The following is a 27,263-nucleotide window of genomic DNA, read 5'->3' as shown; positions in this document are numbered from 1 at the left end:
CATTTACCAACATAATATGGAGTCAATAATCAAGGCCCAAAGTCAATTTCTGAAATCAAATCACTTTTAACCCTGAGTTGATATGACCAAAACTTCATCACTTCATCAGGAATCTAGAGTTACTGGTTCATTTTTAAACTGATTTCCTCATTGGCTGACTCAAGCAAAAATGTTCAAAATATTTTAGTGACAAAAAAAATAAAACTCATTTTCACTAGGGATGGGAAATTCCTTGTTTGGCATCGAACAAACAGGTCAAAATTAGGGTTCAGGTTCGCGTTCGGTTCGGCTGTTCACAAACGATACGCACACCCGTTTGGATGGGATTTTTCCCTTTCTTATTTGTGTTTGTTTGCCTGTTGCAAATGAATGAAAGTTTTTTCCCCACCCCTAAACAAACCATATGATATTTTTAAAATTTTATTCATATGAGCAGTTTTCATGGTGTATCCCTCCACGTCTTTAAAAAAATGAATGCACGTGTCTTACCCAACTTTCATTGACATCACTAAATACATTGACCTAACCTCCATAAAACATATTACAATAAATATCCAACAATAAATATTTGACCTGTTAAAATCACATCACAACAGATGATTAGATGACGACGGATAAAAACAAATTTTTATCTTGCATACGTGGCAAAATCTTAGGCCAGCCTCTGCCGTACGATCAAGATCCAACGGCCTCCCTCACGGTCAACGCGTTTAGGACATCAGACAAGTGGGTCCCATTAAGACCGGTCAAGATCGTTGACTTTCTATGCGGGTAGCAGTCCGCCGCTGACGTGGCGCAAAGATAAGCGGTCAAACTTTTTGGTCAACGGTCAACATTTAACGGCGGGGCAGGGCCAGCTCGTTGGAGGAATCGTGACCGTCCGATGGTCCTTTTTGGGCGATCCCACGGTCACCACGTGTCCCCCACCTACTTCAGACTGTAGACCTTTTCTCTCTCTATCTCTTCCCATCTTTCCCGCTGTCTTTTCTCTCATCCTCCCTCTCTGGCTCCCTCTCTCTTTCTATCTCTGTCTTCTCACCCTCTCTCTCTCTCTCTTTTCTATCTCTCTGTCCTCTCTACTTCTCTCTCTCCATCTCTCTGTCCTCTATCCCTCTCTCTTTTTTTCATCTCTGTCCTCTCTCCCTCTCTCTCTCTGTCCCCTCATCCTCTATCTTTCTCTTTCTATCTCTCTGTCCTCTCTCCCTCTCTTTCTCTCTCTGTCTCTCCCTCTCTCTCTATCTCTCTGTCCTCTATCCCTCTCTCTTTTTATTATCTCTGTCCTCTCTCCCTCTCTCTCTCTGTCCCCTCCTCCTCTATCTTTCTCTTTCTATCTCTCTGTCCTCTTTCCCTCTCTTTCTCTCTCTGTCTCTCTCTCTATCTCTCTCCCCCTCTCTCTCCCCCTCTCTCTCTCCATCTCTCTCCCTCTCTCTCTCTCTCTCCCTCTCTCCATCTCTCTCTCTCTACTCCTCTCTCTCCATCTCTCCATCACTCCATCTCTCTCTCTACTTCTCTCTCTCCCTCTCTCCATCTCTCTCTCTCTCTACTCCTCTCTCTCCCTCTCTCCATCACTCCATCTCTCTCTCTCTACTTCTCTCTCTACTTCTCCATCTCTCCATCTCTCTCTCTCTACTTCTCTCTCTCCATCTCTCCATCTCTCTCTCCCCCTCTTTCTATCTCTCTGTCCTCTCTCCCCCTCTCTTTTTCTATCTCGGTCATGTGTTCTCTCTCTCTCTCTTTCAATTTCTTTGTCCTCTCTTCCTCTATCTCCCTCTCTCTCCCCCTTTCAATCTCTCTGTCCTCTCTCTCCCATTCAATCTCTCTGTCCTCTGTCCCTTTCTCTCTCTCTGACCTCTCTGATCTCTCTCTCTCTCTCTCTCTCTCTCCTTCTCTGTCCCTTCCTCACTCACTCTCTCTCCTTCTCTGTCCCTTCCTCACTCACTCTCTCTCCTTCTCTGTCCCTTCCTCACTCACTCTCTCTCTCTCTCTTTCTCTTTCTCTGTCCCTTCCTCTCTCTCCTATCTATCTTTCTCTCTCCCTATCCATCTCTTTCCATCTTTCGCGCTGTCTTTCTCTCTCTTTCTCTGTCCCTTCCTTTCTCTCTCCTCTCTATCTTTCTCTCTCCCTATCCATCTCTTTCCATCTTTCGCGCTGTCTTTCTCTCTCTCTCTCTCTCTCTATCCGACGGGGATTTTAGGTGGGAAAGATGGAATCTTTACGCGGAGGGGGCGTTACAGAGGATTAAACCCACTTGCCCAGATACATCCGCTGTCGGATTTAGAGAGAGAAACGCCCGGCGCGTCTCTTTCTCTCTCCTCTCTATCTCTCTCTAAAATGGGTGAAGACGGAAGGAGGGGTTGATCGAGCGGGGTTTCTTCCCCTCCCCCGCCAAATTTTACGGGAGGCAAACCTCTCAAAGCTGGGAAATCCGCCCTCTCTCTCTCTATCTCTACCCAATCTTCGTTTCTGTGGGTAGAGAGAGAAAGAGAGGAGAAGAAGCGACCGGAGAGAGGGTGATGAGGAGGTGGAAGGGAGAATCCTGATCTGGGTCCTCTCTAGATTGGCCCCTCCGCGTCTTCCTTCTTCTGGGTTCTCTTCCTTCTCTCTCTAACCCACCTCCTCTCTCTCTCTCTCTCTCTCTATCCTGCAATCGAATTGGGGGAGGAAGAGGACGACGAATAACGATTAAAGAATCAATACCCAGATCGAAACTCGCCGAAATCTTCTCTGATCGTTCAATTTTCTATCGATCAAGGTCGAGTTTTTGGATTTCTTGGGGGGATTTGTCCTCTCTCTCTCTCTATCTTTCTCTATTCCTCTCTCTAGCCATGGCCGTGGAATCCGATCGGCTGGAGTACTGGCGGAAGTACTTCCGCAGCGCGAACGCGAGCGTCTTCGATGTGATCGAGCAGGCGATCCACGTGGCGGCTGCGGATTCGCCGGCGGAGCTTCGCCGGCAGAGAGATCGGATCGCCGTCGTTCTCTTCTCCTCCCACTTGCCCGTCTGCCATGGCTGCGATAATCCAAGAATTCCTGAAGAAGAAGAAGAAAATGAAGAAGAAGAAGAAACGAAGGAAAGGGGTTTAGATTGCCGGAAATCTGCTCGTTTTGATCAAGAAGACGAATTGGGGAACAATCCGGTGGTGAGTAATTACAGCTATGATGAAGCTGAGGCGTTGACTGAGGAGATTGAAGAGGAGAGTCAGACGATTGAGGAAGTTCTTAGAATCAAGGAACTTCTTTTTCATAAGGAGGATGAGGTCTGCTGGATCTCTTTCCTGTTCTTGATTTTTCAAGAAAAACCCGGATGTAATTCTACGGAATCGAGTTTTTCTTATTTTTTTTTTTTTTGCAGAGTGATGCTGTTCTGTTTGAATCCCTCAGAAGGCTCCAGCTCATGGCTCCATCGGTGGAAATTCTCAAGGTTCATGTCTTTCTCTCTCTATCTATCTCTAAATTGGGATGGAAGAACTTCTTTTCCTTCATGATCATCATCTTTTTAAAATTTTTTTTTTTGTTGTTTCTGTTTGATGAAATCCAGGTGACAGAAATTGGAAAGGCAGTGAATGGACTCCGGAAACACAGTTCCAAGCAGATTCGTGCACTTGTGCGCACTCTGATTGAGTATGAACTGTCTCCGCCGGATTAATTAATCTCTTTTTCTCCTTGGTAACACAATATGATGATGATGACGATGACGATGATGATGATTAATTAGTCAAGTCGGTCATTGTCATAATTTACCTCATAACGTCAGTTCTTCATCTTGAATCAGATTTTGGATTGTTGATTTTACCAAAATTTACCGAGTTTCATTTAGATTTATTTGAAATGAGGATGCAGCCCATTTTATTGATCCATGACCTCCAATTATAACAAGTAAAAAGCTATCTTCTTTGGGAATGGAAAAAAGCTACCATCTTCGGTATTTGGAGCTGATCGTTCTTCATTTTGCAGGGGATGGAAAATTCTGGTGGACCAGTGGGTTTCTACTGCTATGCTTACTGGTGAGATGCTGGTCAACTGTTCTCTCCTGATGTTGGATAATCTCAATGGTTGAATGATTGCAGAGAGCACCCCCGAGTCTGTGAATCCCTCGGTGGTCGAGGAGGATGAGGGGCTGCCTTCGCCGCCGCTAGACGATGGGATTCTCTTTTCAGCACAGTCCAACTTGGAGCTCTCTCAGGTCAAGACGGGCTTCAAAATTTTCCTCTTTTTTTATTTTAAAGAACTAAACATTTGGTTTTATGGTTGTTTCTGGAATGGCGATGATCGTGCAGTTCTTCGATGGAATGGACGACGATGGAAGTGAGTGCAATGGATTTCTATAAAGCATCTCTTGGAACGCTGGATGAATATCTCATGTTTTGTTATTCTGCATCATCAGATATTCAGGCTAGCAGAAATTCCTGTGAGGATAGGAATGGGGGGATAAAGCCGGCGACTCGCCAACGAGTGGAGACACACGGAGAGAACAGCAAGAGGAAGAGTGCGACTCCTCCGGCTTGTCGAGGGCCGCAGCAGGATGACCTGAGAAGGCAAGCAGATAGGTTTGATCGGTTTGGGAAAGAGGGTCAAAGTCTTGGGGAGTTTTCTATGGGAAGATCCAAGAAGCAAGAGGCTGAATGCAGGCAGAATAAGATGTCTATCTCTGGCAGCGCCACCGGTCCAGGAAGACCCCAGAAATCTGATGCAGTTGGCAAGGGACCTGCTTCCAGAACAGCAGTCCAGCAACAAGAACCTGTCAGGGGTTCAATTCCTAAGAAGTTTCCACTTGCTGACCATCAGGAGGTGAGTGGCTTCACCATCCCATGTTTGAAAATTTGTCTTTTCTTTTATGTGATCTCTTTTTGGCTTTTCTCCCCAGAAGTCCAAGAATGCGGAGGAGATGTCTGTCAGGGTGAAGCTTGAAGCGGCCAAAAGGAAACTCCATGAGGGATACCAGCAAGCTGAGAATGGTAAGTTTGACCTCTCTAGTTTGTGTTGTGACTTGACGATGATGGCTATTATGCTCCTTCTGCTGATGATGAGGACATCAACATGCTGATCATGATGATGATGAGGAGGAGGATATCAACATGTTGATGATGATGATGGTCAATGATGATGAGCTCATCAATTGCCGATCATAATTACGATGTTGATGATGATGAGGTCATCAACATGCTGGTCATGATGACAATGTGACGGTGATGATGACGACGATGACACAATGATGATGATGATGACGATGGTAATACTTATTATGGGTTGCAGCCAAGAAGCAGAGGACAATACAGGTGATGGAGCTGCAAGACATTCCCAGACATGGGCATGGAAGTCGGCAACCTTCTGTGAAGCAGGGGAGCCTCAGCAGATTGCGGGCCACCCACGGGAGGCGGTGACTGCTGGGTCGCAGCTGAGCTTCTGTCAAAAGCGCTGGTTGGGAGGAAGTAAAGGTGCTTCGTATTCCCCGCACGTCTTGGTCGACGGCTGTTGGCTAACTCAAGAAGAAGAGGACTTACAGTAGTTGCTTTCAGATGCCGAGGCTGTGTGATAGTGTTCAACTGATTCCTGATAATAACCAGAGATGGATATAAAAAATGAGGTGGCATTTGCCTGAGAAGACTGAATGGTTTGCTGGGCCCATTGGACCAGAATGAGTTCTCTAGTACTTGGCTCTGTGTATTTATGAATCCGCTTAAACTAGTTTACAAACTGGTTAGCAGTGCTTAGAAATGCACTCAGAATGTGATAGAGAACACATGCAAACCAAGCCTGAAAATCCCTAATGGGAGAGGGAACAAAGTGTAAAAACAATTTTTTTTTTCGGTGCGCAAAGTATTGGCAAAGAGAATGAGACTATAAATCCATGAATTTCTTGTTTTGCCATCCACAGAAAATACAAGGCTATGATTATAAGTTGTCTGCTTCTTGAAGATGACATCTTTCATTGCTTTTGCTACATTTCCCTTGAAGATGAAAATACTCAAAAATTAGGTTCAGTGATGCTTGGTCATGCCAACTCTGGGTAATAATTGACAATGGTTCACTGCAATGTATAAAAAGATCCCATTAACTTTGCTTCATTTCTGGATGGATAAGACCTCCTGCACCCTGAAATGATCTCAAATTTTGTTTACTTAAAGTCTGATATGGAAATTCCCATGAGATAGGCAATGAAATATTTTTTTGACTATTCAATGCACATGTCTAAGGTTCTTTAGATATTAAATTCTGAAATCGTAAATTCGGCAGAAATGTGTACAAGTTCTTTTTCTGTTTTTTTCTCACAATTGAACACATCAATTTAGATAACCATCTATTTCTTATGGTCATGAGTGTTGATTCAGTGGCCGTAATGATAATGCCTTCAAGGTTTTCATGAAATGTCAACTCTCACGGTTTATTTTAGAGTACATTGTATATCCTAATTAGGCCATCTACATTGTGTCTCCACTCATTTTGCAATACATTGACCTCATGAATCAGTACCTTAACTGATATTCAGATTTTAGACACTAATTTTTGATTGAATAGATAGTGACTTAACATGACTATGATCCACAGGTTCTTTTCACTATCTTGGGAAACAAATCCAACACTTGGTCAATGCATTCAAAGACTTGTCAATACATGTTTGGACGACATTTTACAGTCTGAAATGTGTAATATTTTGAATATAAATAATTAATGAGTGGCTGATCTCTACTCTTAAAGACAAAACACATTTGAATTCTCAAGTGTAAGTGGCTGATCTCTACTCTTCTGGACCTTGGATAGCTTTCGGTAAACTGGCGAATCATTTGCAGCTGGCGAGTACTTAATCTTTAGGATAGAAAATATTTCCTTATCATCAACGTCTCTCCTCCTTTATCCATTCATCCAATCCATTAGAGGTTATTGATGCATTATCTCCTTTATGAGAACATTCTCTGAGTTGATGTCTTACTCAAGCAAAATATCCTAACAATATCCCTGATATTTTCCGCATCCTTAAATGTCCACTCTTGTTGATAAAAGTAGATAATTTTAAGGTTCATTGGAACACACTTATAGTGACGCAATGTCATGGATCCCAAAAAATATAGTTTTAATACCTCTACATTAAATATCAATAATGCATGATCAGTTATCAACCTCTAGAGTTGCACAATACTTTTCATGATGCGGCTATTTATTTCACTGTACCAAAAAAATTCATCAAATATTAGGTTTTCAAGTATTACTACCATCCACGTAGGATCTAATTTTGAGTCTTTTATGATATCATTATGGTTGCTCTGGTAGCAAATGTGGAGTTATATGTGTGTATATTAATAATGTGATAAGGTTGAATTAAGTGATTTGACTGATTGTAAGGGACTGAATAAGACAAATTAATTTTTATTTTAATTTAGATATCTCTAAAGCTTTTGAAAGGAAAATAATATCTTAATATTTTGAATCGTTAGTAATTATAACGAGACAATGACTCTAATGTTTCCGATGTACGTAAGAGATTTCCTACCGAGTAATGATGATACAAAAAGCACGATATTTAAGCGTATAATTATGAGTTATCTTCATTTATTAATCATGCATGCATACTATTTCGCCAATATTTTTACATATAATCTTCCCATATGTTAAACTACTGTAATCAAGTTTTTTCAATCAGTAAAAGTCAAACCCATCAAAACTATGAGGCCTGCTCTCACTTTTTTCATCAATGGATAATAGTGTAAAGTTTGGATTTTGTTATTTATTAAGTAGGTAGTGATATCAACTATTGATTATATTTAATTTTTAAACTTAAAAAAAAAATTAAGTTTTTTATTCTATATATTTGATAACTTTACCAATCATATCTTACAAGTATATGCAATGACAATTGAATAATTAATGAAGGATATAAAACCAAATAAAAATTAATTTTATTCTTAATTTTAATCGTTCATTTGTCTGGTATTTATATGTGAAATACCAAAAAATCAAAACAATAAATGATATTGAGGCCAACCCATTCAAAACAAAGCTTAATGAGACACTTTAGATATCACAAACGTCGCATATTTTACATTGGCTTGCCATATAGGAAGTGGTATCTATTGATAATGATACTAATGGAAATATACGTGGCCAACAAGCCAATCACACGTCCTATATCTTGTTTCATGTTCATTAGTAGAACATATTGATTATAGTGCATGTGTGATGCTTATAATAAAGTCCATGAATACATGATCAGACTTAGTAAATTATTATGATATCATAATACAGAGATCATTATTATTTAAGCATGTGTTGAAAATATTCCTATTTGAAGGATACTCGAGGAGCACATCAAAGTATTTAGATAGAATAACACTATCTAGCCTCACTCATATGATGAGAATGAATGTTCACGTAGCCATTAGTGTGGAGACACTAAGGACATATAATGGGTGCTCTTTAGCGGAAAGAGTTCATTGAATGGATCTGGGTGAATCCCAAAATGGTATTATGATAATTCACTAACGGTCAATTAGGTTTATTCACGTCACAATTGTGTAAGTGGTCCTTAGACCTGAGACACCAAAGGCGTCTTGTGAATAGACAATTGTACTTTAAGTATGACCTATGTGTCCCTATTCATGGGATTCTAATTACTCTTAGTTTGCATGCATAAAAAGTACACGAAGATGATTAAGTTAACTTTTTGAGAAATACGAGACATATAAGTCGTACAAGTAAAGAAATCTATGCATTGATAAGAAAAAAGAAAAATGTGAACAATGATTGAATTGATGATAAACATGATGGAAATATATGTTCCAACGTTCCACATCTCATTCCATATAAATTAATACAACATATTCATTATAATGCCCATGTGATGCTTATAATGAAATCCATGAATACATGATCAGACTTGACTTTGTGAATTATGATGAGATCGTAATACGGAGATCACTAGTCTTTAAGCATGTGTTCTAAACATTCCTATTCAATGGATACGCGAGAAGGACATCAAAATAGCCTGATAGAATAACACTATCTAGCCTCACTCATATGATGAATATGGCCGGTCCCGTAGCCATTAGTGTGGAGACACTAAGAATAGATAGTGGGTGCTCTTTAGTGGAAAGAGTTCACTGAATTGATCCGTACGAATCCCTGAATGGTATTATACCAAACTGTCAATCAGGTCGATTCACGACATGGTTGTGTAAGTAGTCCTTAGACCTGAGACACCAAAGACATCTTGTGGACGGACGCTTGCATTTTGACTATGGCCAATGAGTCTCTAATCATGGGATTCTAAACGGTCTTAGTTCAGATATATCAAGACGTTCACGAAGACGACTGAGTGGTCAAGATGGGATTGCCCACCCTTGGTATAAGAGGTGACAACTCAGGGAAGATGGTGCGATGAAGTCCTTGGCCAAGGTAGTGAAAGATCGAGAGAAGAGTTCTCTGATGATTTCCGAAAGCATCAGTACTAACTTTGATGACGGATTAGGGTTTGACAGTTGAGAAATACCCTAAGTCAACCTAGGATCGTTAAGTAGATGAGAGACTATACATACACGGTAACCGATGACGAACAGGTTCCATGAGTGAGTCGAAACACACTCATTTGTATCTTCTAGGACACGAGGTGTAGCTTGGCACCCCACGTGTTGGAGACTCGACCTATCAATTGGGTGAAATCAATCTGATATTAATTAATCTATATGATAATATAGTTAATTAATTTGGAAGGCCAATAAAGTTTATTGGGCCATTGGAGTTGTTAGCTAGACTGATACCTAGGCCTAGAGGGTCACACCAAATGGTCTTTTGGACGTCGAAAGATATACTTAAGTTTTGAGGGTTTTTATGAAAAATGCCTACTTAGTATAAATAGGGGAAGGCCCTGAACGAAATTCACCCAGTCCAGAATTGTTCAGGGGACTTTCCCCTTCTTCTCCCCTCTCCCAACACCCCCTCTCCATCCCCGATGCGATCGTGACGATGTAACGACGATGATAGAGAAAGAATGGGGCTCGTCAACGATAAGGAGGAGATCCGATGTGCGAAGGATCACGTGGATACATCTAAAGGCTGCACATTTGAGTATCTTGACTCGGCTCGCTCGAGGATCCAAGAAATCACAGATGCAATCTGTGTAAAGGTACTCCGTTTCATAGTTTTAATGATGCCGTTTTGATTCTGTTCAAGGCTTCCACTACTGAATGTTTTTATTTCTTCATCCATGTCAATGCTTTTAGAATCCAACAAAAATATCATCCACCCTCAGTATAAGAGGTGACAGCTCAAGGAAGATGATGCGATGAAGTCCTTGGCCAAGGCAATGAAATATCAGAGAAGAGTTCTTCGATGATTTCCAAATGCAATAGTATTAACTCAGATAACAGATTAGGGTTTGACAGTTGACCTTACCCTAAGCATCCAAGGAGAATCAGGTGGATGAGGGATTATACATACGCAGTAACTGATGACGAACATGTTCCATGAGTGACTCGATATATAATCCTTTGTATCTTCTAGAGCAAGAGGTGTAGCTTGACACCCCACGTGTATGAGACTCGACCTATCGACTGGGTTAAATCAATGCAATGTTAATTAATCTATATGATGAAATAGTTAATTAATTTATAAGGCTAATACAGGTTATTGGGACTCTAGAGTCATAAACTAGACTGATACATGGGCCTAGAGGGTCACACACAAATGGTCTTTTGGACGTCGGAAGATATACTTGTGTTTTAGGGGTTTTATGAAAAATACTCACTTAGTATAAATAGGGGAAGGCCCTGAAGGAAATTCACTCGGGCCAGAATGGTTTATGGCCTTCCCCTTCTTCTCCCTTCTCCCCATGAATCTTCTCCATGTCCAATGTGATCGGGATGGCGTAACGTTGATTATGGAGGTAGAACAGGGCTTGTCAAGAGGAGGAGATCCAACGTGATGAGGACTGAGTGGATACGTCTAGAGGCTGCACACATGATCAGCTCAACTTATTTTGCTCAGGAAATGTGATTCATGTAATTGTGATCCAAGAAATCACAAATGTGATTCATGTAAAGGTACTTCATTTCAATGGTTTTATCGATGTCGTTAGGATTCCGTTATGAGTTTTCCACTGCACATAACCCTATTCTTCATCTAGATCTAGGCCTCTAGAGCCCAAAATAGGGATCTACATTAGGAAGATCCCTTGATCCTGACACAAAATAGGGATCTAAGGTTATTCTTTTTTCTTACATTGATTACTCTTCAACACATTTAGGCAGCTCAATTGTCATCAACATCCATCAGCTCCATCCATTATGATCCCAATCTACCTTCCTCTACCATCCATTTCACGTGTCGCTTATGCCACAACAATCCCATAACATGTCTCTTACTTACTTGTTCAAGAAAACCTAAATCATTATTCTCCCATTTCACTCCTAATTATACCTTATTCTCACAACCACTATCACGGCGTCTTACTCCATCTTATTTGTCCCTTTTCATCTCCCTTCCTCCTATATTCCATTTAACCATGAGTTAGTAAACCCTAAAGAAGTTACTTCTTATAATCAATCATACTCCTGTCTCTCTGTCAATGTTCACGTCTTCCTTCACCCTAAGCTCTAGTCCTGATCTCTTGGAATGATCCATTGAGAGTAAGATACTCATCCCATCTTCTCAAATCACTACAACCTCTATCGTTATTATTATCTTCGCCCATTCACTATCTATTATGCTACACATATTCCGATAACACAAAAATTATTGGTTTAATTCTATGAAATTTACTTACTTTTCATTAAAATAATCAAATATGTGTGTTACCAAGATTAAGGGGATTAAATCTGTTTTTAGATTAATACTATGATTATTTATGGATTTAATCAAAGTTTTTTAGACATCATACTCGTGAATTTTGGAAGAGTAATCTAGTTTCTTGGATCCCGTCACTAAAAAATTGTGCGTGGAGACTACTCTTACTTGTCACTAACTAATCTAGTTATTTTATCAGTAAAGGTTTACAAATATTATTGATTAAATTCAAATTTATGATAATGTCAATTTTCCCTATGTTTGAGTTTATCAAGAACCATCACTCCTAAAATTTTATATTATCCTTTTGAGAATGTATGTGGATTTTGGAAGGAAAATAGGATTAAGCCACAATTTTGATGAATTGACTAAATGTGAGAGACAAGTGATCAAACCCCATATTAATTTACCATGCAATATTATGATCACATTTCTGATTTAATGTTCAAAATCATGAAATTGGTTCAATGCATTAAAATTCTAACATAAGAAGACAAAAATAAGGCATGCCAAGAAAATTATTTTCAAAATAAAAATTTATCATTCAATAAATTTTTAAGATCATTGCTCAACCCAAAATTCATTAATTTTACGATCAAATTCTGAATAATTGATATAAATGTTTTCCATAAATTTTGAGGGGAAAGATTATCAATATGTGGCTTCTTATCCAGCATAATAAATATTTTTACCATGTCAAGGTAATTAAATTTTAATGGAATCGGTTTGTCACACCAAAAACCTAATTTCCCATCATTCTTTTTGGTGTGTAAGCGTAAGTGTTGGATTTTGCATATTCCTACTAAATTTATATGAACATATATAAGGAATTGTTGTACAAGACATTAAACACCGTGGTTTTTTTAAGGTGTGGGGATAATCCATAATCCATTATATTGTAGATATCTACGTCACAAAATCAGATAACATAAACTCCAAGAAACTCTTAGTGATAGCTTCATAATTGTTGGGTTCTAAGCACGTATGGAGATGAAACATTCATTATTCATACAGAGAGAGATTGAAAGCGGATTATTAATGAAACTTTAAAGAATATGATCAAATTGCATATGTATAGATCAGATCTGTATTTTTTGGTTCCTTGAGAGAGATGGGTTGGTCTGTTAATTTTTCCAGCTTCTTGACATATCTGCACAACCTCTGACATGTTGAAGCTCATCCTCCATCTTGATGAACCTCATTATTACACCACTATCATTGTTACAATGTTCTGATCTTGTCGAGAGTGGAAAGGGGGTAATGGGAGGGAGAGGGAGAAGAGTTGGGCACCTGATAAATTCTAGCCTGACTGATTTTTTTTAGAAAGTTCCACTATTTATACGTGATATAATTTTTTCATAAAACCCTTAAAACATTATGTATCGTCTAACATCCAAAAGACCTTTTGGACGTGACCCTTAGACCTATGTATTAATATAGTTAAAAAATCTAGTGACCCAATAAACTTTATTAGACTATAAAATTAATTAATCGCAGACTGAGTTAACCAAAAAAATAGGTTGATTTTCCCTCATGTGGGGTGCCAAGCTATGCCTCATGCTTTAAAAGATACAAAGGAGTGTTTTGACTCACTCATGTAATCTTTCTATCATCCACTTCCTAATAAATATGGTCCCTCATCTAACTGATGCTCCTAGGACTACTTATGATATGGTAAAATGCCAAGCCCTAATTGGTCATGTGAGTTAGCACGAATGCGTTCAAATTAGAGAACTCTTCTTCAGTATTTCACTACATTGGCCAAGGATTTTATCGCATCATCTTCATTGAGCTATCACTGTCTTCCATTATAATGGGGTGAAAAATTTCATCTTGAGCACTCAATCATCTCTATGAACTTATTATAGCACTCGTGATATGAATTTTTGAAATTTTATGATTATTAAACTTGTAAGTCATTGTAAAAGTAAAACCTTCCATCCACAAGATGTCTTTGGTATATGAGGTTGATTGAGCACTTACACAATCGTGATATGAATCAACCTGATTTATAGTTTGGTATACTACCATTCACAAATTCATACATAGCAATTCGGTGTACTCCTGCTAATGAGTATCCACTATTTTCCCCTAGTGTCTCTACAATAAAGGCTATGAGTGGAGCTGTTATCTACTATCATTTAAATAATAATATTTAAATCACATGCTTAGGGAATAATGATCTCCATGGTATGACCTCATCATAATTCACTATGTCAGATCATGTTTTGTGGACTTCATCATGCTCATCACATATACATTTTAATGAATATACTCCATTAATACTGAATGAGACTTGGAATGTGTGTTTTGTTGGGTTCTAGAGGCCTTGACAAGGATGAAGATGAGGATTCCATGCAACGGAAGACACATAACGGAATCATAATGACATCATTAGAATCACAAAATGAAGTACCTATGCACGGTAATATGCATGATTTCTTGGATCCCAGAGTGAGATAAGTCGAATTTCTCAAGTGTGCAACATCTAGATGTATCAACGCAATCCTTGGCACGTTGAATCACCTCTTACTCATTGGTGAGCCCCGTTCTACCTCCATCGTCGTCGTTATGTCGTTCCGATCACATCGGGCATGGAGACGGATGTTGGGAGAGGGGAGAAGAAGGGGAAGGCCATGAACCATTCTGACCTAGGTGAATTTCCTTCATGGTATTCCCCTATATATACTAAGTGACTATTTTTCATAAAATCCCGAAAACATCATTATATCAGTCGAGTTAACAACTCCAGCAGCCCAATAACCTTTATTGGCCTTCCAAATTAATTAACTATACCAACATATAGATTATGTAATGTCGGATCAATTTAACCCAATCGATAGGTCGAGTCTCCAACACATGGGGTGCCAAGCTACGCATTGTGCTCTAGAAGATACAAAGGAGGGTGCATCGACTAACTCATGGAACCTGTTCATCATCAATTGCCGTGTATGTATAGTCCCTCATCCACTTGATGATCCTAGGATGACTTAGGGTATTGGTCAACTGTCAAACCTTGATCCGTCATCCGAGTTAGTACTGATGCATTCGGAAATCATCGGAGAACTCTTCTCTAATATTTCACCGCCTTGGCCAAGGACTTCATCACATCGTCTTCCTTGAGCTGTCATCTCTTATATCAATGGTGGACGATCCCATATTGACCACTTAATCATCTTTGTAAACTTCCTGATGTACCCGAACTAAGATCGTTTAGAATCCCATGAATAGACACTTGGCCATAGTCAAAGTACAACCATCCGTCCACAAGACGCCTTTGGTATCTTAGGTCTAAGGTCCACTTACACAACCGTGACGTGAATGGACCTGATTGACAGTTCGGTATAATACCATTCAGGGATTCATACGGATCTATTCATTGAACTCTATTATCTAAAGAGCACCCACTATATATCCTTTGTGTCTCCAATTGATAAACCTAAAATTGGTATGTAAATATGTCATTATTTTTGCTTTTAGACTTTTGCAATAAATTTATAATAACCCTTAATCACTAAATACTATGTATAGAGCAAGCAAGGGGTCAAACCATAGGGATGCATTTGCAAGAGTCTTTATCCTAATTCAAATGAATTAATTCAAGAATGAATTAATTTTGCATTTATTGGGCCTTAATTATGTCAAATTTTGTTTGTAATTAATCAAAATTAAGCAAAAGCTTAATTTTGATCTTAATATTTTTGGTCACGACACTCTAGATAGGATAATTTTGATTCTTATATCAAATTAATTCGGATTACAAATATTCCAATCAAGATGAATTGTGAAGATAATTTTTTATGTATTAAAATTGGGAATTATTAATTATGAAAGGGATTTTCAAAATTGGGCTTGAAGATGGACGAATTTTGGGATGAAAATTTTGGTTTTGGTGTTTTATATATTGAATTGAATTTTCATGCAATCAATTTCTAAATCTAGAGATAGAAAGTAGACGAATTAACCTCGATAGAGCAAGTAGAATAATTGGGGGAAATTGAATTAAAGATAAAATTTGACCCGAATCTAGAGATCTAAGATGCAAAATGGGATGAAAATCAAAGTAGAAATAAGGATTAAGAGTCAGATATTGAATCAAAATCAAATTACAATGCGAATCACCATTCACATCAACTTCACGGGCATGTAGATTTTGCCCATGCCTTGGCGTTTTAGAATCGTTCAAAGAAGAAGTTCAAACAATAAAGTAGAAACTTAAAACTTTGAATGATGAACCAAGATCTGTCGACTTCAAAAGCAGCACCTGTGTCCTTCTCGGCCAATTTCTTGGTGGAGAGCTTCCAAACTGAATTCCCCCCTCTTCCCCACCTCTATTTATTAATTCAAGTGTCTCCATCGTAGAGGGTGAAAAAACAAACCTACCCTCCAAATTTAAGCGCAATCTAACAGGTAGATCTTAGGATATCGCCATTTTACTAGCAATTAATCTTAGCCATTGGATTTTTTTATCTCTCCTCCACGTAATAAAAAATGGCATTTTTTATTCGCTGATGCCTTTTTCCTAGTTTTCTCCGCTCTCGGATCATGCACTGCCACATTTTTGCGCACTTCCAAAGGCCGCAACCATTGCAAAAAGACAACGCTTTTCAGCAGCTAAGAATGTGCCACATCGCCCTTGTCATTTCCTGTTTTTAGAAAAGGAATAAAAAACAGATCCTTTACCATTTAATTATTGCATGCGGTTACTGATTGCCGTGTGAAATCAATGCACGTGGCAAATTGATTCTACGTGTATGAGGAATATTATTCTTGCATAAATGCATGCGGAGATCGATTCTCTGCGTGCATTTATTGCACAAAAAGGCAAATAAAAAACATACCTTTTCCTTGCCTCCGTGCCAATTAATCATCTATCTATGATTCGTTCATCATGGCATCGCACATTGTGATGCCATACTGAGCCTATGAAAGGCTTATTATGGCGCTTCCAATCATTCGCCTGAATTTTCAGGCGAATGACATGGACGCCACGAATTAATTAAATTTTTTTTTCAAATACTAAATAAATGATAACAATATTCTATTAATTCTAAAAATTATTTCTTGGCTGTATGATGGTCAGAAAATTACCAAAAAATATGGAAAAATTCCACAACATTTACTAAAACCATTAACAACCTCTAACCAATTGTTTTATGCCCTGCAAAAAATAATTCTTCAATGCATTGAGGTTAAATGTCATGTAAAAAAAAAACAAATTAAAAACAATCATAAAATCATAGTACAAGACGTTTATGTCCATTTATGCATGATAACATGCAAATATGGCTATTAAAACACATATATGTAATGTAATATTAATGAGTTTAACATTATAATTTGTAAGTTATCACTCCACACTAATGGCTAGGGGAACAGTGATAAAATGCTTTTTAGTACCTCATATGATCATATTTACATGTTTATCCGCATTAAATTACTCATATTTGAATGTTATCAAGCTTAAAATGATTAAATCTATTTTTAGAATGCATTTCTGAATTTTATGCATTTTTGGGATTTTTATAAAATAATATAATTTTTGAGACAGAATATGATTTTCTGGAATTTTTTGACATTAAATTGGGAAAGATATGATTTTTGTGAGTCAAAATATATATTTATATATTTATATGTAATTTTTGGGCTTTTATTCTATCTAATATGAATTTTTAAGTATTTTTGGCTTTTTTTTGGCACAGGGTGACGTGGCACGCTCACGTCCAATGATTTAAAACAAAGAAAAGAGAATAAAAAAGAGGGTGATGTGGCGCATTGATGCGCCGCCACATCAGCCTCGAGAAAGAGGGGCTTTTAAATTTTTTTTGGTTTTCCTTTATCTTTTTTTGGTTCACATGGCACATAATACGAAAAGTGCCCGCACGAAATATGAAAAGGACAGAATACCAAGTGCTTTGACTTCTTAACATGCATAGAAACCGAGGACGTTGATGAGGAGAGAGAAGGAAATCAAGGGCTAGGATTGCTTCAACTTCAAACAGCCATAACTTTTGATCTACAACCCTAAATGAGCTGAAATTTTCAGTGTTGCTTCGTCTTCCCCTCTTCTTTCTATCCATTTTCTCAATCTATAAATAGAGACCTGGATCATTGTGAAATTCATCTTGAACTTACTTCCTAATTGTGTGAGCTAATTGAAAGATAGTGAGTTTTGAGATCCATCAAGTGTGTTCTTGGTGTCTTGGGTGTATGCGAAGAAGCATAAGAGAAGAGGGGGAGCTTATCGACACTCGCAAATTGACATGATCCTGGCGGAATGTAAGGATCTAAGGTAAGTGCCTTCGTCCTATGTTGTTTCTCTCTCGACATCATCATTATCAACTTTTCATTTATCAACTTTTCATTTAACATTTCACTTACTTACGTCCCCATTATCTTGTCTCTCGATCCTCTCCATTATACCACTTTACATCCAACCACTACCCTCGTGCATACCATCGACCATCCTCGTGTCCGTCACGTTCGCTTACTCTTTTCTTTAAGTTAAATTAACTTATAACTTACGTATTTTTGATCGATATGACTAGCTCATGTCCTCAAATCTTGTTTTCATTGATCTTCTCATTGATCATCATTAGTATAATAAAGTAATTCCTTAATCATCGTTCCCTGTGGAGACGATCTGTACTCGTCACTAACTAAGTATTTTTAAGTATGGTTAAATATATTTTTATCGAATAATCTCAATCAGCAACGATAAATTTTAACCCTAAAATTGAGATTATCAACCAGCCATACTCATCATATGAGTGAGGCTAGATAGTGTTATTCTATCCGGATACTTCAATGTCCTTCTCGCGTATCCTTAGAATAGGAATATTTAGAATAAATGCTTAAAGACTAGTGATCTCCGTATTATGATCTCATCATAATTCACCATGTCCGATTATGTATTCATGGACTTCATTATAAGCATCACACGTGCACTATAATGAATATGTTGTATTAATGAACATGGAACGAGATGTGGAATGTGTTATTGGCTTGCCGGCCACATATATTTCCATCATGTTTGACTTTCCATACACAAATTTCCATCAATACCATACCATATTAAGGCTTAAACGTAAAGTTTTGACTTATTTTACAACTCCGTCCCAATCTTCATAAGATAATCCTCAATCAATAATTGTAGGTTTGGTGGAACCAAAAATTTGATAATATTATTTGATTTTCATTTTTCTACACGAACAATCCCAATTTGTTTTTCAAATTTTGTTTCACCAAATTCTCAAAATTCTCTACCTAATCTTATTGATTCAATTATATATGGCTCAGTTCAAACCAGTAATATTATTGACTGACTATCAACTCAATCCATGAAGATAGTCATATCTAGGTTATTTCCAAGTTTCAAATGAATATAAAGGGAGTGCCACCCAAATCAACTCATTCTAGTAGGAAATTTATTTATTATCAAACAATCCATTTATTGTCACATGAATCAAATATTTATAAGATTAAATTCCAAAGATGTCAATATCAGTCCCTCTTAATTCAATGCAATATGACTCAAATAGAATCAAAAACAAATTAGTATAAATCAACTCCACATCATAATTCAAGAGACAATTTTCTTCAACTCATAAAATAAGGAACAATCCATATCTCAAATAATATATCTTAAGGTCAAGATGGGCTGTGAAGATGGGTTGCCATTAGCTTTTTGGGTGGGACCATTATATATAATAAAATTATGACATCTGTGATCAAAATATCTTGATGTAGAAGCATAACAGAATCCATAAAATTAGATGGATAGGGGTGGATCTTTTGATACTGCTACGCAGATGGGGGCATCAGGGTCTTGTGTAGTGTCTGATTTAGGGGCTATAACCCTTCTAACAGGCTAAACATGAGTATTATCAACTTAAAAACCTACCCATTGCGGAGTTTTTACCAGAGCTTATTTACTCACATGTTTGCTCCAAACTTTATCTAATCACTTTAATTGGGATATTTGTGTGTGTGTTTGCCCACATAAGAGATCAAATAACACAATAAAGCATTACACAAAACAGATACTGAGTAATATGAGTGCCAGTAATGCACAATTAAATACTAATTGCATGGATTAAAACACCTCTATGGCACGTAGACAAAATAAATGACAGTAAAGGACAGATGGAATATACATGCTTAGTCATTGATCTAGGAGGGGAATCTGACAGCGAGATGACACAAGAGGGAAACTGTCTAGTAGTGGTCTGTCCTCAACTGTCATCAGTCGCAGAGTCCGTCACCATCATCATCCGTCCCCTCACGTCCTAGACATGACTTTCCCAATTTAATTAGAGCAATCTAGACGGTGACGGGGGGCCTTGAATCTACGTCACCGGCTCATCCATCACCATCATAGTCCCTCCTGTCACGTCCTAGGCATGTCGTTCCCAATTTAATATACAGCAATCTAAACGGTGACGGGGGGTCTCAGAATCTACATCACCAGCTCATCCACCACCATCGTCATCCGTCCTGTCACGTCCTTGGCGTGTCGTTCCCACTTTAATATACAGCAATCTAGACGGTGACGGAGGGTCTCAGAATCTACGTCGCGGGCTCATCCGTCACCATCGTCATCCGTCCCATCACGTCCTTGGCGTGTCGTTTCCAATTTAATATACAGCAATCTGGACGGTGACGGGGAGTCTCAGAATCTATGTCACCGGCTCATCCGTCACCATCGTCATCCGTCCCGTCCCGTCCCAGGCGTGCCGTTCCCAATTTACTAATACAGCAATCTAGACTAGGATTAGGAAGAACAGAGCTGCAAATTTCTCTGGAAGGGCCGAGCTAGGTTGGATTTTGGGAATCGGGAGGAGCGGAGATCGGCCATGGCGTTCACGATGAGGAGTGTGAAGGTGCCCCCAAACTCTGCCAGCCTCGAGGAGGCCAGGGCTCGCGTCTTCGACTTCTTCAAGGCCGCATGCCGCGCAATTCCCGCCATCATGGACATCTACACCCTCCAAGACGTCGTCACCCCTTCTCAGCTCCGTGCCAGCATCTCCGCCCAGATCCGGAAGAATGCCCATGTCACGAACCCTAAGGTTCGGGCCCTGCCGAATTCTCTGTTTTTTGCGCGGTTAATCGTCTGCGGAGGGAGTTTGGTTCGGTTTTAAAGATCGAATTGGGGTTATGAGCGTAGTGTTCTTTTGGTTGATGATAAAACGTGAATATCATTTCTGTGTTTTCTTCCGATTATCTGCAAACTTCGATTGGATTGTGTTTATGGGTTTTCTTCCGATTATCTGCAAACTTCGATTGGATTGTGTTTATGGGTTTTCTTCCGATTATCTGCCAACTTCGATTGGTTTGTGTTTATGGGCTTTCTTCCGTTTTTCATCGGAGTAGTTTGCTGTGATGTTTGCCTTACCAAAGTCTCTTAAAACCTAGATGAGCTCTTCATAGTTCTTGATCCTTGGAGAGAGGACTCTTTCTATTATTCCCTGATTAAATTCAGGCGATTATTAGAAAAGAGAAGATTTTTATACAGCCTAGGGTGTATTGAAGATTTTTGCTGACAACTATATGCAACATCAGTCTCCAAAATTTTGTGATATGAATACCCATATGTTCTTATGTAGGGTTGGCGGATGAATTCGCCATCATTTCATCATCCCAAAATTTGGTCATTGTGAATGAAGATGACAAATTCATCTTCGGCTGGATAACAAGGACGATGAGGATGATGACCCTGGGAAGCCAGATGATGATGGCATGATTAAATGCATTATCTTGGCTTGAAATGCAATGGCCTATGATGATGATGATTATGATGATGATGATGATGATGATGATGATGATGATGATGATGATGATGATGATGATGATGATGATGATGATGATGCAATCTCGTAGAAGCCAGATGAAGATAAATACGATGATGATTGTTTCATTGTCAGCTGATCAACAACAATATCTATGAGAATAATTTCTACCAGAAACCCAATGATGATGATGATTTGCCATCGTCGTCATTGATGCCAAACCCTAGTCTTTGTCGATTATGCTTCCCAAGAATCTCCTCACTTCAAAGTTTTTCCCACTGAATCCTAGTGAATGGCATATACGTGTAAAACCGAAATATCCAAGAGCATCTCGATTCCCTATGCCAAGTTTTCGTTAAATTGGCTGAAAAGTTCATAGTTGGGGAATGCCAAGAGTTCCCAATTTAGTAAAATTAAAATCACATATTTGGGTCGCTGGATCTCCCCAGATGGGTTTGATGAATTCTAGAGTCTATTGTTCGTCTTCCAAAAATCCGTCTTATTGAACTCTCTCTCTCTCTCTCTACATTGCACTATGCTTCTTTAACAGTATGCTACCCTCTTGATCTTATCATATCTAGAATTTTCATGGCTACCTGTCTTTAACCTCTCTCTCTCTTATCTCTATACTGGAGGACAGGTGATAGACATGTTATTATTCAAGGGAATGGAGGAACTTGGGAACATCACTGAGCACGCCAAGCAGCGGCACCACATCATTGGGCAGTACGTCATCGGCGCTAGGTTGTTACAGGGCACCTCCAAGGATCAGTCTGGCTCCGACTTCCTCAAGAGCTTCTATGAGAGTAATTACTTCTGAACCCTCTCTATATCTCTTTCTATCTGTCTATCTCTCTTGCTCTCTTGCTCTCTCTTTCTGCGTGGCTGATAATCCAAATAATAGGATTCCGACACTGGGTGTCTATGAAGCAGAACTGTGGCATCTTTTGCTTCATTTTTTTCCTTGTGAACTTGGTATCACAAACTCTTTGAAACCATTAATGCGCCTCTGTTCAGCTCTCTCTCTCTCTCTATCCCTCTCCATCTCTCTTCCATCTCTGTCACTCTCTCTCCATCTCTCCTTCCCTCGCTGTCTGTGTTGCTTCCTCTCTCTCCCTCTGAATCTTTTCATGTCTCTCTCTCTTTATCTTTCCCTCTAACTCACTCCTTATATGTTTCTCCTTCTCTCTCTATGCCCCCCTGTAACTCTCTCGTCATCTCTCTCTCTCTCTCTACCTCTCTCTTTATGTGTCTCTCTCTTATCTCCATCTCTAACTCTCTCTATGTCTCTCTCTTAATTCTCTCTTTATGTGTCTCTCTCTTATCTCCATCTCTAACTCTCTCTATGTCTCTCTCTTAACTCTCTCTTTATGCGTCTCTCTCTATCTCTCTCTCCGTCTGACTCTCTCTTCCTCTAACTCTGTCTTCATGTCTCTCCAGACATACGTGATATTTCTCTCTCTTCTCTCTCTCTATGCCTTCTGCATTCTCTCTCAATCAGGTAGTCTTAACTCTCTGTCTTTGTGTCAGTGTCTCTCTCCTCTCACTAGCAGTATCCAAACGATGTCATCCTTTGCTGTGTCTTCTTCCCTATAAAATCTGCTCCAGTAAAGCTGTATCACTTAAGAGTGACCTGATACTGTTAGTCGGTTAGAGATAAAAAGAAGGAACTTAGGAAAAAGTGAATTTATATCTCCTCTCTAGGATGGAGAAAATCACAAATTAAAGGAATTAAAATCTTGTCAGAGAACCGATGAAAGCACAAATGTGGGATCTTTTGCTTAGTTCTTCCTCTTCAACTTTGTATGGCTATCGAAAGCAACGTTACTTGCCCATCAAATTCTCCATCTCTCTCACTAGAATTGGTGGAGAAAATGCCAAATCGTTGGCTTATTCTTTTTCTTGATTTTATGGAGATTGAGCCCATACTGTTGTTTGCCCATATTATTCTCTCTCTAGAATTGGACTCAATCTACAAATTGCAGAGAAGAAAAGAGCTCTGGCTGAAAATCACAAATGATATAACTCTAAAACTAGGTAAGAAACATGTCAAGCACGGCCGTGTCAGGAAGATGACGTCTTAGATCATCTTTAATGGTTGACGACTGATCAGTTCCTCTTGAGAAAAAAACTATTATGACATCCTATGCTTGATTTCCTTCCTCGTTAACCTTGTGTAATGGTGATTAAGTACACACTACTTGGCATTAATCTCTCTCCTCTCTCTCTCTCTCTCTCTCTCTGTCTCACCCTCCCTCTCCCTATACCTCTCCTATCTCTCCATCTTTATACATACATATATATAATACATGTATCTTCCCCTCTCTCGTAATGAATTAGGCTGAGATTGGTGGACAAAACTACATAGAACAAGAGAAACAACCAAAGCAGAAAGTCCTAAAAAACAAGATTCTGAAGCTATCTAGAAAAACCATTAACTCTCTGCTTAATCTTCTTCCTCAGATTTGAACATCCATCAAACCCCCTCCCTCTATCTGTATTTACATATATATACCTCCCCCCCTCTCTAGAATAGGCTAAGGATGTTAGACAATACAACAGAGAACGAGATAAAGAACCAAGACAGAAAGTCTTACAAACCAGGATTCTGAAACCATCCAGAAAATCCATGAAAGCACAGGAGTTGAACCCTTTGCTAGATATTCTTCCTCAAATTTGCGCATCCACCAAACCCACAAACACTTTCCCAAAGATAAACTCTTCACTAAAACCTCTCTCCTTCTCTCTCTCTCTCTCTCTCTCTCTCTCTCTATCTCTCTATCTCTCTCTCTATCTACAACCAAAATGTGTTGTGCCTGGTCTAGGGGTAGCCTGGTCATGTTAGCCCACAAGGGCATTTTAATCATTTGGTCATTTTGTATTGCCTATAAATAAGAATGCCCTTACTTTGGGAGAGCAACCAAGAAGAATGAAGTAAGGGCCACTCGTCTCTCCTCTTGTTGCCTAAGTCCCCTCTCTCCCTCTACGACCTCTCATGATTGTCTCTACCTCACCGCGACTTCAGGCGGCTCGTCCTTGGTCTAACCCAACCCCTCTGTCTGACCTCTCCTCTTATCATTCCCATTTCTCCTCTCTACCCCGGGAACTTCTCCACTTTGTCTAGCGCCCCCTTGCTCGATCTTCATCCTCAGATTATCACATCCATCACACCCACAGACAATCTCTCCTTACACATCTCTCTCTCCATCTCTCTCACCACAACCAAAACCATCGAACTCTTTGCTCGATCTTCATCCTCAGATTATCACATCCATCATACCCACAAACAAACTCTCTCTCTCTCTCTCTCCCTCTCTCCCTCTCTCTATATATATGTATATGTCCTTCCCTCCATCTCTCTCACTACAAACCAAAACCGTCGCACACTTTGCTCGATCTTCCTCCTCAGATTATCACATCCATCATACCAACAAACAAACTCTCTATCTCTCTCTCTCTCTCTCTCTCTCTCTCCATCCCTCCATCTCTCTCACCACAACCAAAACCGTCACACCCTTTGCTCGATCTTCTTCCTCAGATTATCACATCCATCATACCCACAAACAATCTCTCTCTCTCTCTCTCTCCCGCTCTGTGTATATATGTCTATGTCCTTCCCTCCATCTCTCTCACCGCGACCAAAACCGTCGCACTCTTTGCTCGATCTTCTTCCTCAGATTATCGCATCCATCAGACCCACAAACAATCTCTCCATACACATCTCTCTCTCTCCATCCCTCCATCTCTCTCACCACAACACCAGCACGAAAGAGAGACAGAGAGAGAGAGAGATAAACAAACAAAGCACGAAAGCTCAGATCCTGACGAAGAAGATGGAGAGCTCGGGCCCGCCATTCCCATCAGGGTTGAGCATGTAGAACGTCTCCGAGTCCCGGGACCCCACCACGCGGTCAAAGTGCGCCCGCATATAAGTCAACTCCCCGCCCTCCCCCCCCTGCCCGGCCTCCCCGGGCAGCACCCCGGCCCCCATCGACACCGCGTGCAACAGCTTCATCACCTTCAAATCCGCCTCCCCGGGCTCGCGCCGGGCCGCGCCACCGGCGCGCCGCCCGTTGCAGTACATGGTCCATAGCGGTTCGTCGAGCAGCCTGGTCTTCCCGGCCCTCTTCTCGCACTCCATGGCTATTCTGACCAGCCCGGCGCCCATCTCCTGGAGAAGCTTGGGCGTGGCGATGGGCAGCTCGAGAAGCGCTACGGGCAGGCTGCGGGGGGTCTCTTGGAGGGCCAGGCTGATGCGGGCCTTGCGCAGGCCGAAGAGGGTGCCGGTCATGCGACCCGCGCCGGTCGGGGGCGGCGCGGGCGGCGCGGGCAGGCGGCAGCCCGGGTTCAGGATCGGCAGCGCCCGGAAGGCGCCGCGGACGGCCCGGAAGAGCTTGGCTGGCCCGGCCGGGCGCTTGCCGTGCGAGGGGAGGAGCAGCGGGAGCGGCCGGTCCTCCGCCGGCTCCTCTGGCGGTGGCATCCTGCCTTGCCCGAGCAGGAGAGAGAGATGATGATGATGTGGGGGGGGGGGGATGTGGAGAGATGTGGGAAGAAGAGGGAGATGCTTGCGGTTCCGCTTGCTTTCAGGGAGTTGCCATGTTCTCCTCCTATTCCTAGGGTGCCGCTGTTGTTGCCTATTTCTAGCCCTCTCCACTCATAACCATGCATGCGCGCATACCTAGATGCATTCATACACCTATGCATGCATAGATACATACAGACATGCATACATGCAAGCTTACAGACGTACATGTGTGCATATATACGCACATATAGTGCAGGGACGCGGACGGGACGATTTTCGTCCCGTGGGACGAAAAAATCATCCGTCCCGAGGTCTACGGACGATGGACGGACGAATCTGGACGGAAAACCGCCGTATTCACATCTGACAGTTGAGATGTTGCCATGTGGCCTCACTATGACAATTTGCATCAAAGTCCCTGTATTTTAAGCTATATTAATATATTCAAAATATAAAATGTATTTCTTTGTCCGGGACTAATTTCGGGACAAAAATTCGACCTGGGAGGACTGGTCGGGACAAAAAACCGTCCCGAGATTATTGGACGGGACGGTTTTTCTGTCGGTGGGCGAAAAACCATCCCATCCTTTGTCCTTGAGCTAACATCGGACGTAGGATGGCACGAAATTCATCCCTTCCCGTCCTTCATCCACTTCCGAGACGACCCGGAACTATATACATTCATACATCCATCCATCCATCCAAACAGATGTACATCTGCATGCATACATATATACATCTGCGCACATGCATGCATGCATATATACATATATGCATGCATACATATATACATCTGCACACATGCATACATACATGTGCACATGCATTCATACATCTATGCATGCATAGATGCATACAGACATGCATAGATGCATGCATGCAGATGTACATGTGTGCATATATACACACATACATGCACTCATTCATACATCCATCCATCCATCCATCCATCCTAACATACGTACATCTGCATACATGCATACATGCATGCGGACATGCATGCATGCATACATACATATGTACATATATGCATTCATACATATATACATCTGCACACATGCATACATACATGCGCACAGGCATTCATACATCTATGCATGCATAGATGCATACAGACATGCATACATGCATGCATACAGACTTACATGTGTACACATGCATGTATGCAGACATAAATG

General features: G+C 40.2%; 2 protein-coding genes and 1 pseudogene across 2 annotated transcripts; 2 read left to right on the top strand and 1 right to left on the bottom strand.

Moving 5' to 3' along the window:
• Positions 1-2,272: 2,272 nt before the first annotated feature.
• Positions 2,273-5,860, top strand: LOC144715536 (Transcription elongation factor (TFIIS) family protein). The gene is made up of 9 exons (XM_078590464.1): positions 2,273-3,257; positions 3,353-3,421; positions 3,539-3,621; positions 3,955-4,004; positions 4,068-4,183; positions 4,278-4,305; positions 4,385-4,788; positions 4,865-4,955; positions 5,254-5,860. The coding sequence occupies exons 1-9, from the start codon at positions 2,826-2,828 to the stop codon at positions 5,379-5,381; spliced, it is 1,401 nt and encodes a 466-aa protein (XP_078446590.1). The 5' UTR covers positions 2,273-2,825; the 3' UTR covers positions 5,382-5,860.
• Positions 5,861-20,538: 14,678 nt separating this feature from the next.
• Positions 20,539-22,580, top strand: LOC144715745 (LYR family of Fe/S cluster biogenesis protein). Its single transcript, XM_078590716.1, has 2 exons — positions 20,539-20,840; positions 22,201-22,580. The coding sequence occupies exons 1-2, from the start codon at positions 20,628-20,630 to the stop codon at positions 22,378-22,380; spliced, it is 393 nt and encodes a 130-aa protein (XP_078446842.1). The 5' UTR covers positions 20,539-20,627; the 3' UTR covers positions 22,381-22,580.
• A 2,747-nt stretch (positions 22,581-25,327) lies between these two features.
• LOC144715693 (protein MIZU-KUSSEI 1 pseudogene) lies at positions 25,328-26,078 on the bottom strand (annotated as a pseudogene).
• Between the last annotated feature and the right edge of the window lie 1,185 nt (positions 26,079-27,263).

The sequence above is a fragment of the Wolffia australiana genome, chromosome 19 (assembly GCF_029677425.1).
Source record: "Wolffia australiana isolate 7733 chromosome 19, ASM2967742v1".
NCBI classification, from domain to species: Eukaryota; Viridiplantae; Streptophyta; class Magnoliopsida; order Alismatales; family Araceae; genus Wolffia; species Wolffia australiana.
Note: the sequence above shows the minus strand (reverse complement) of the source record. Positions and strands in the feature narration are given on the sequence as shown.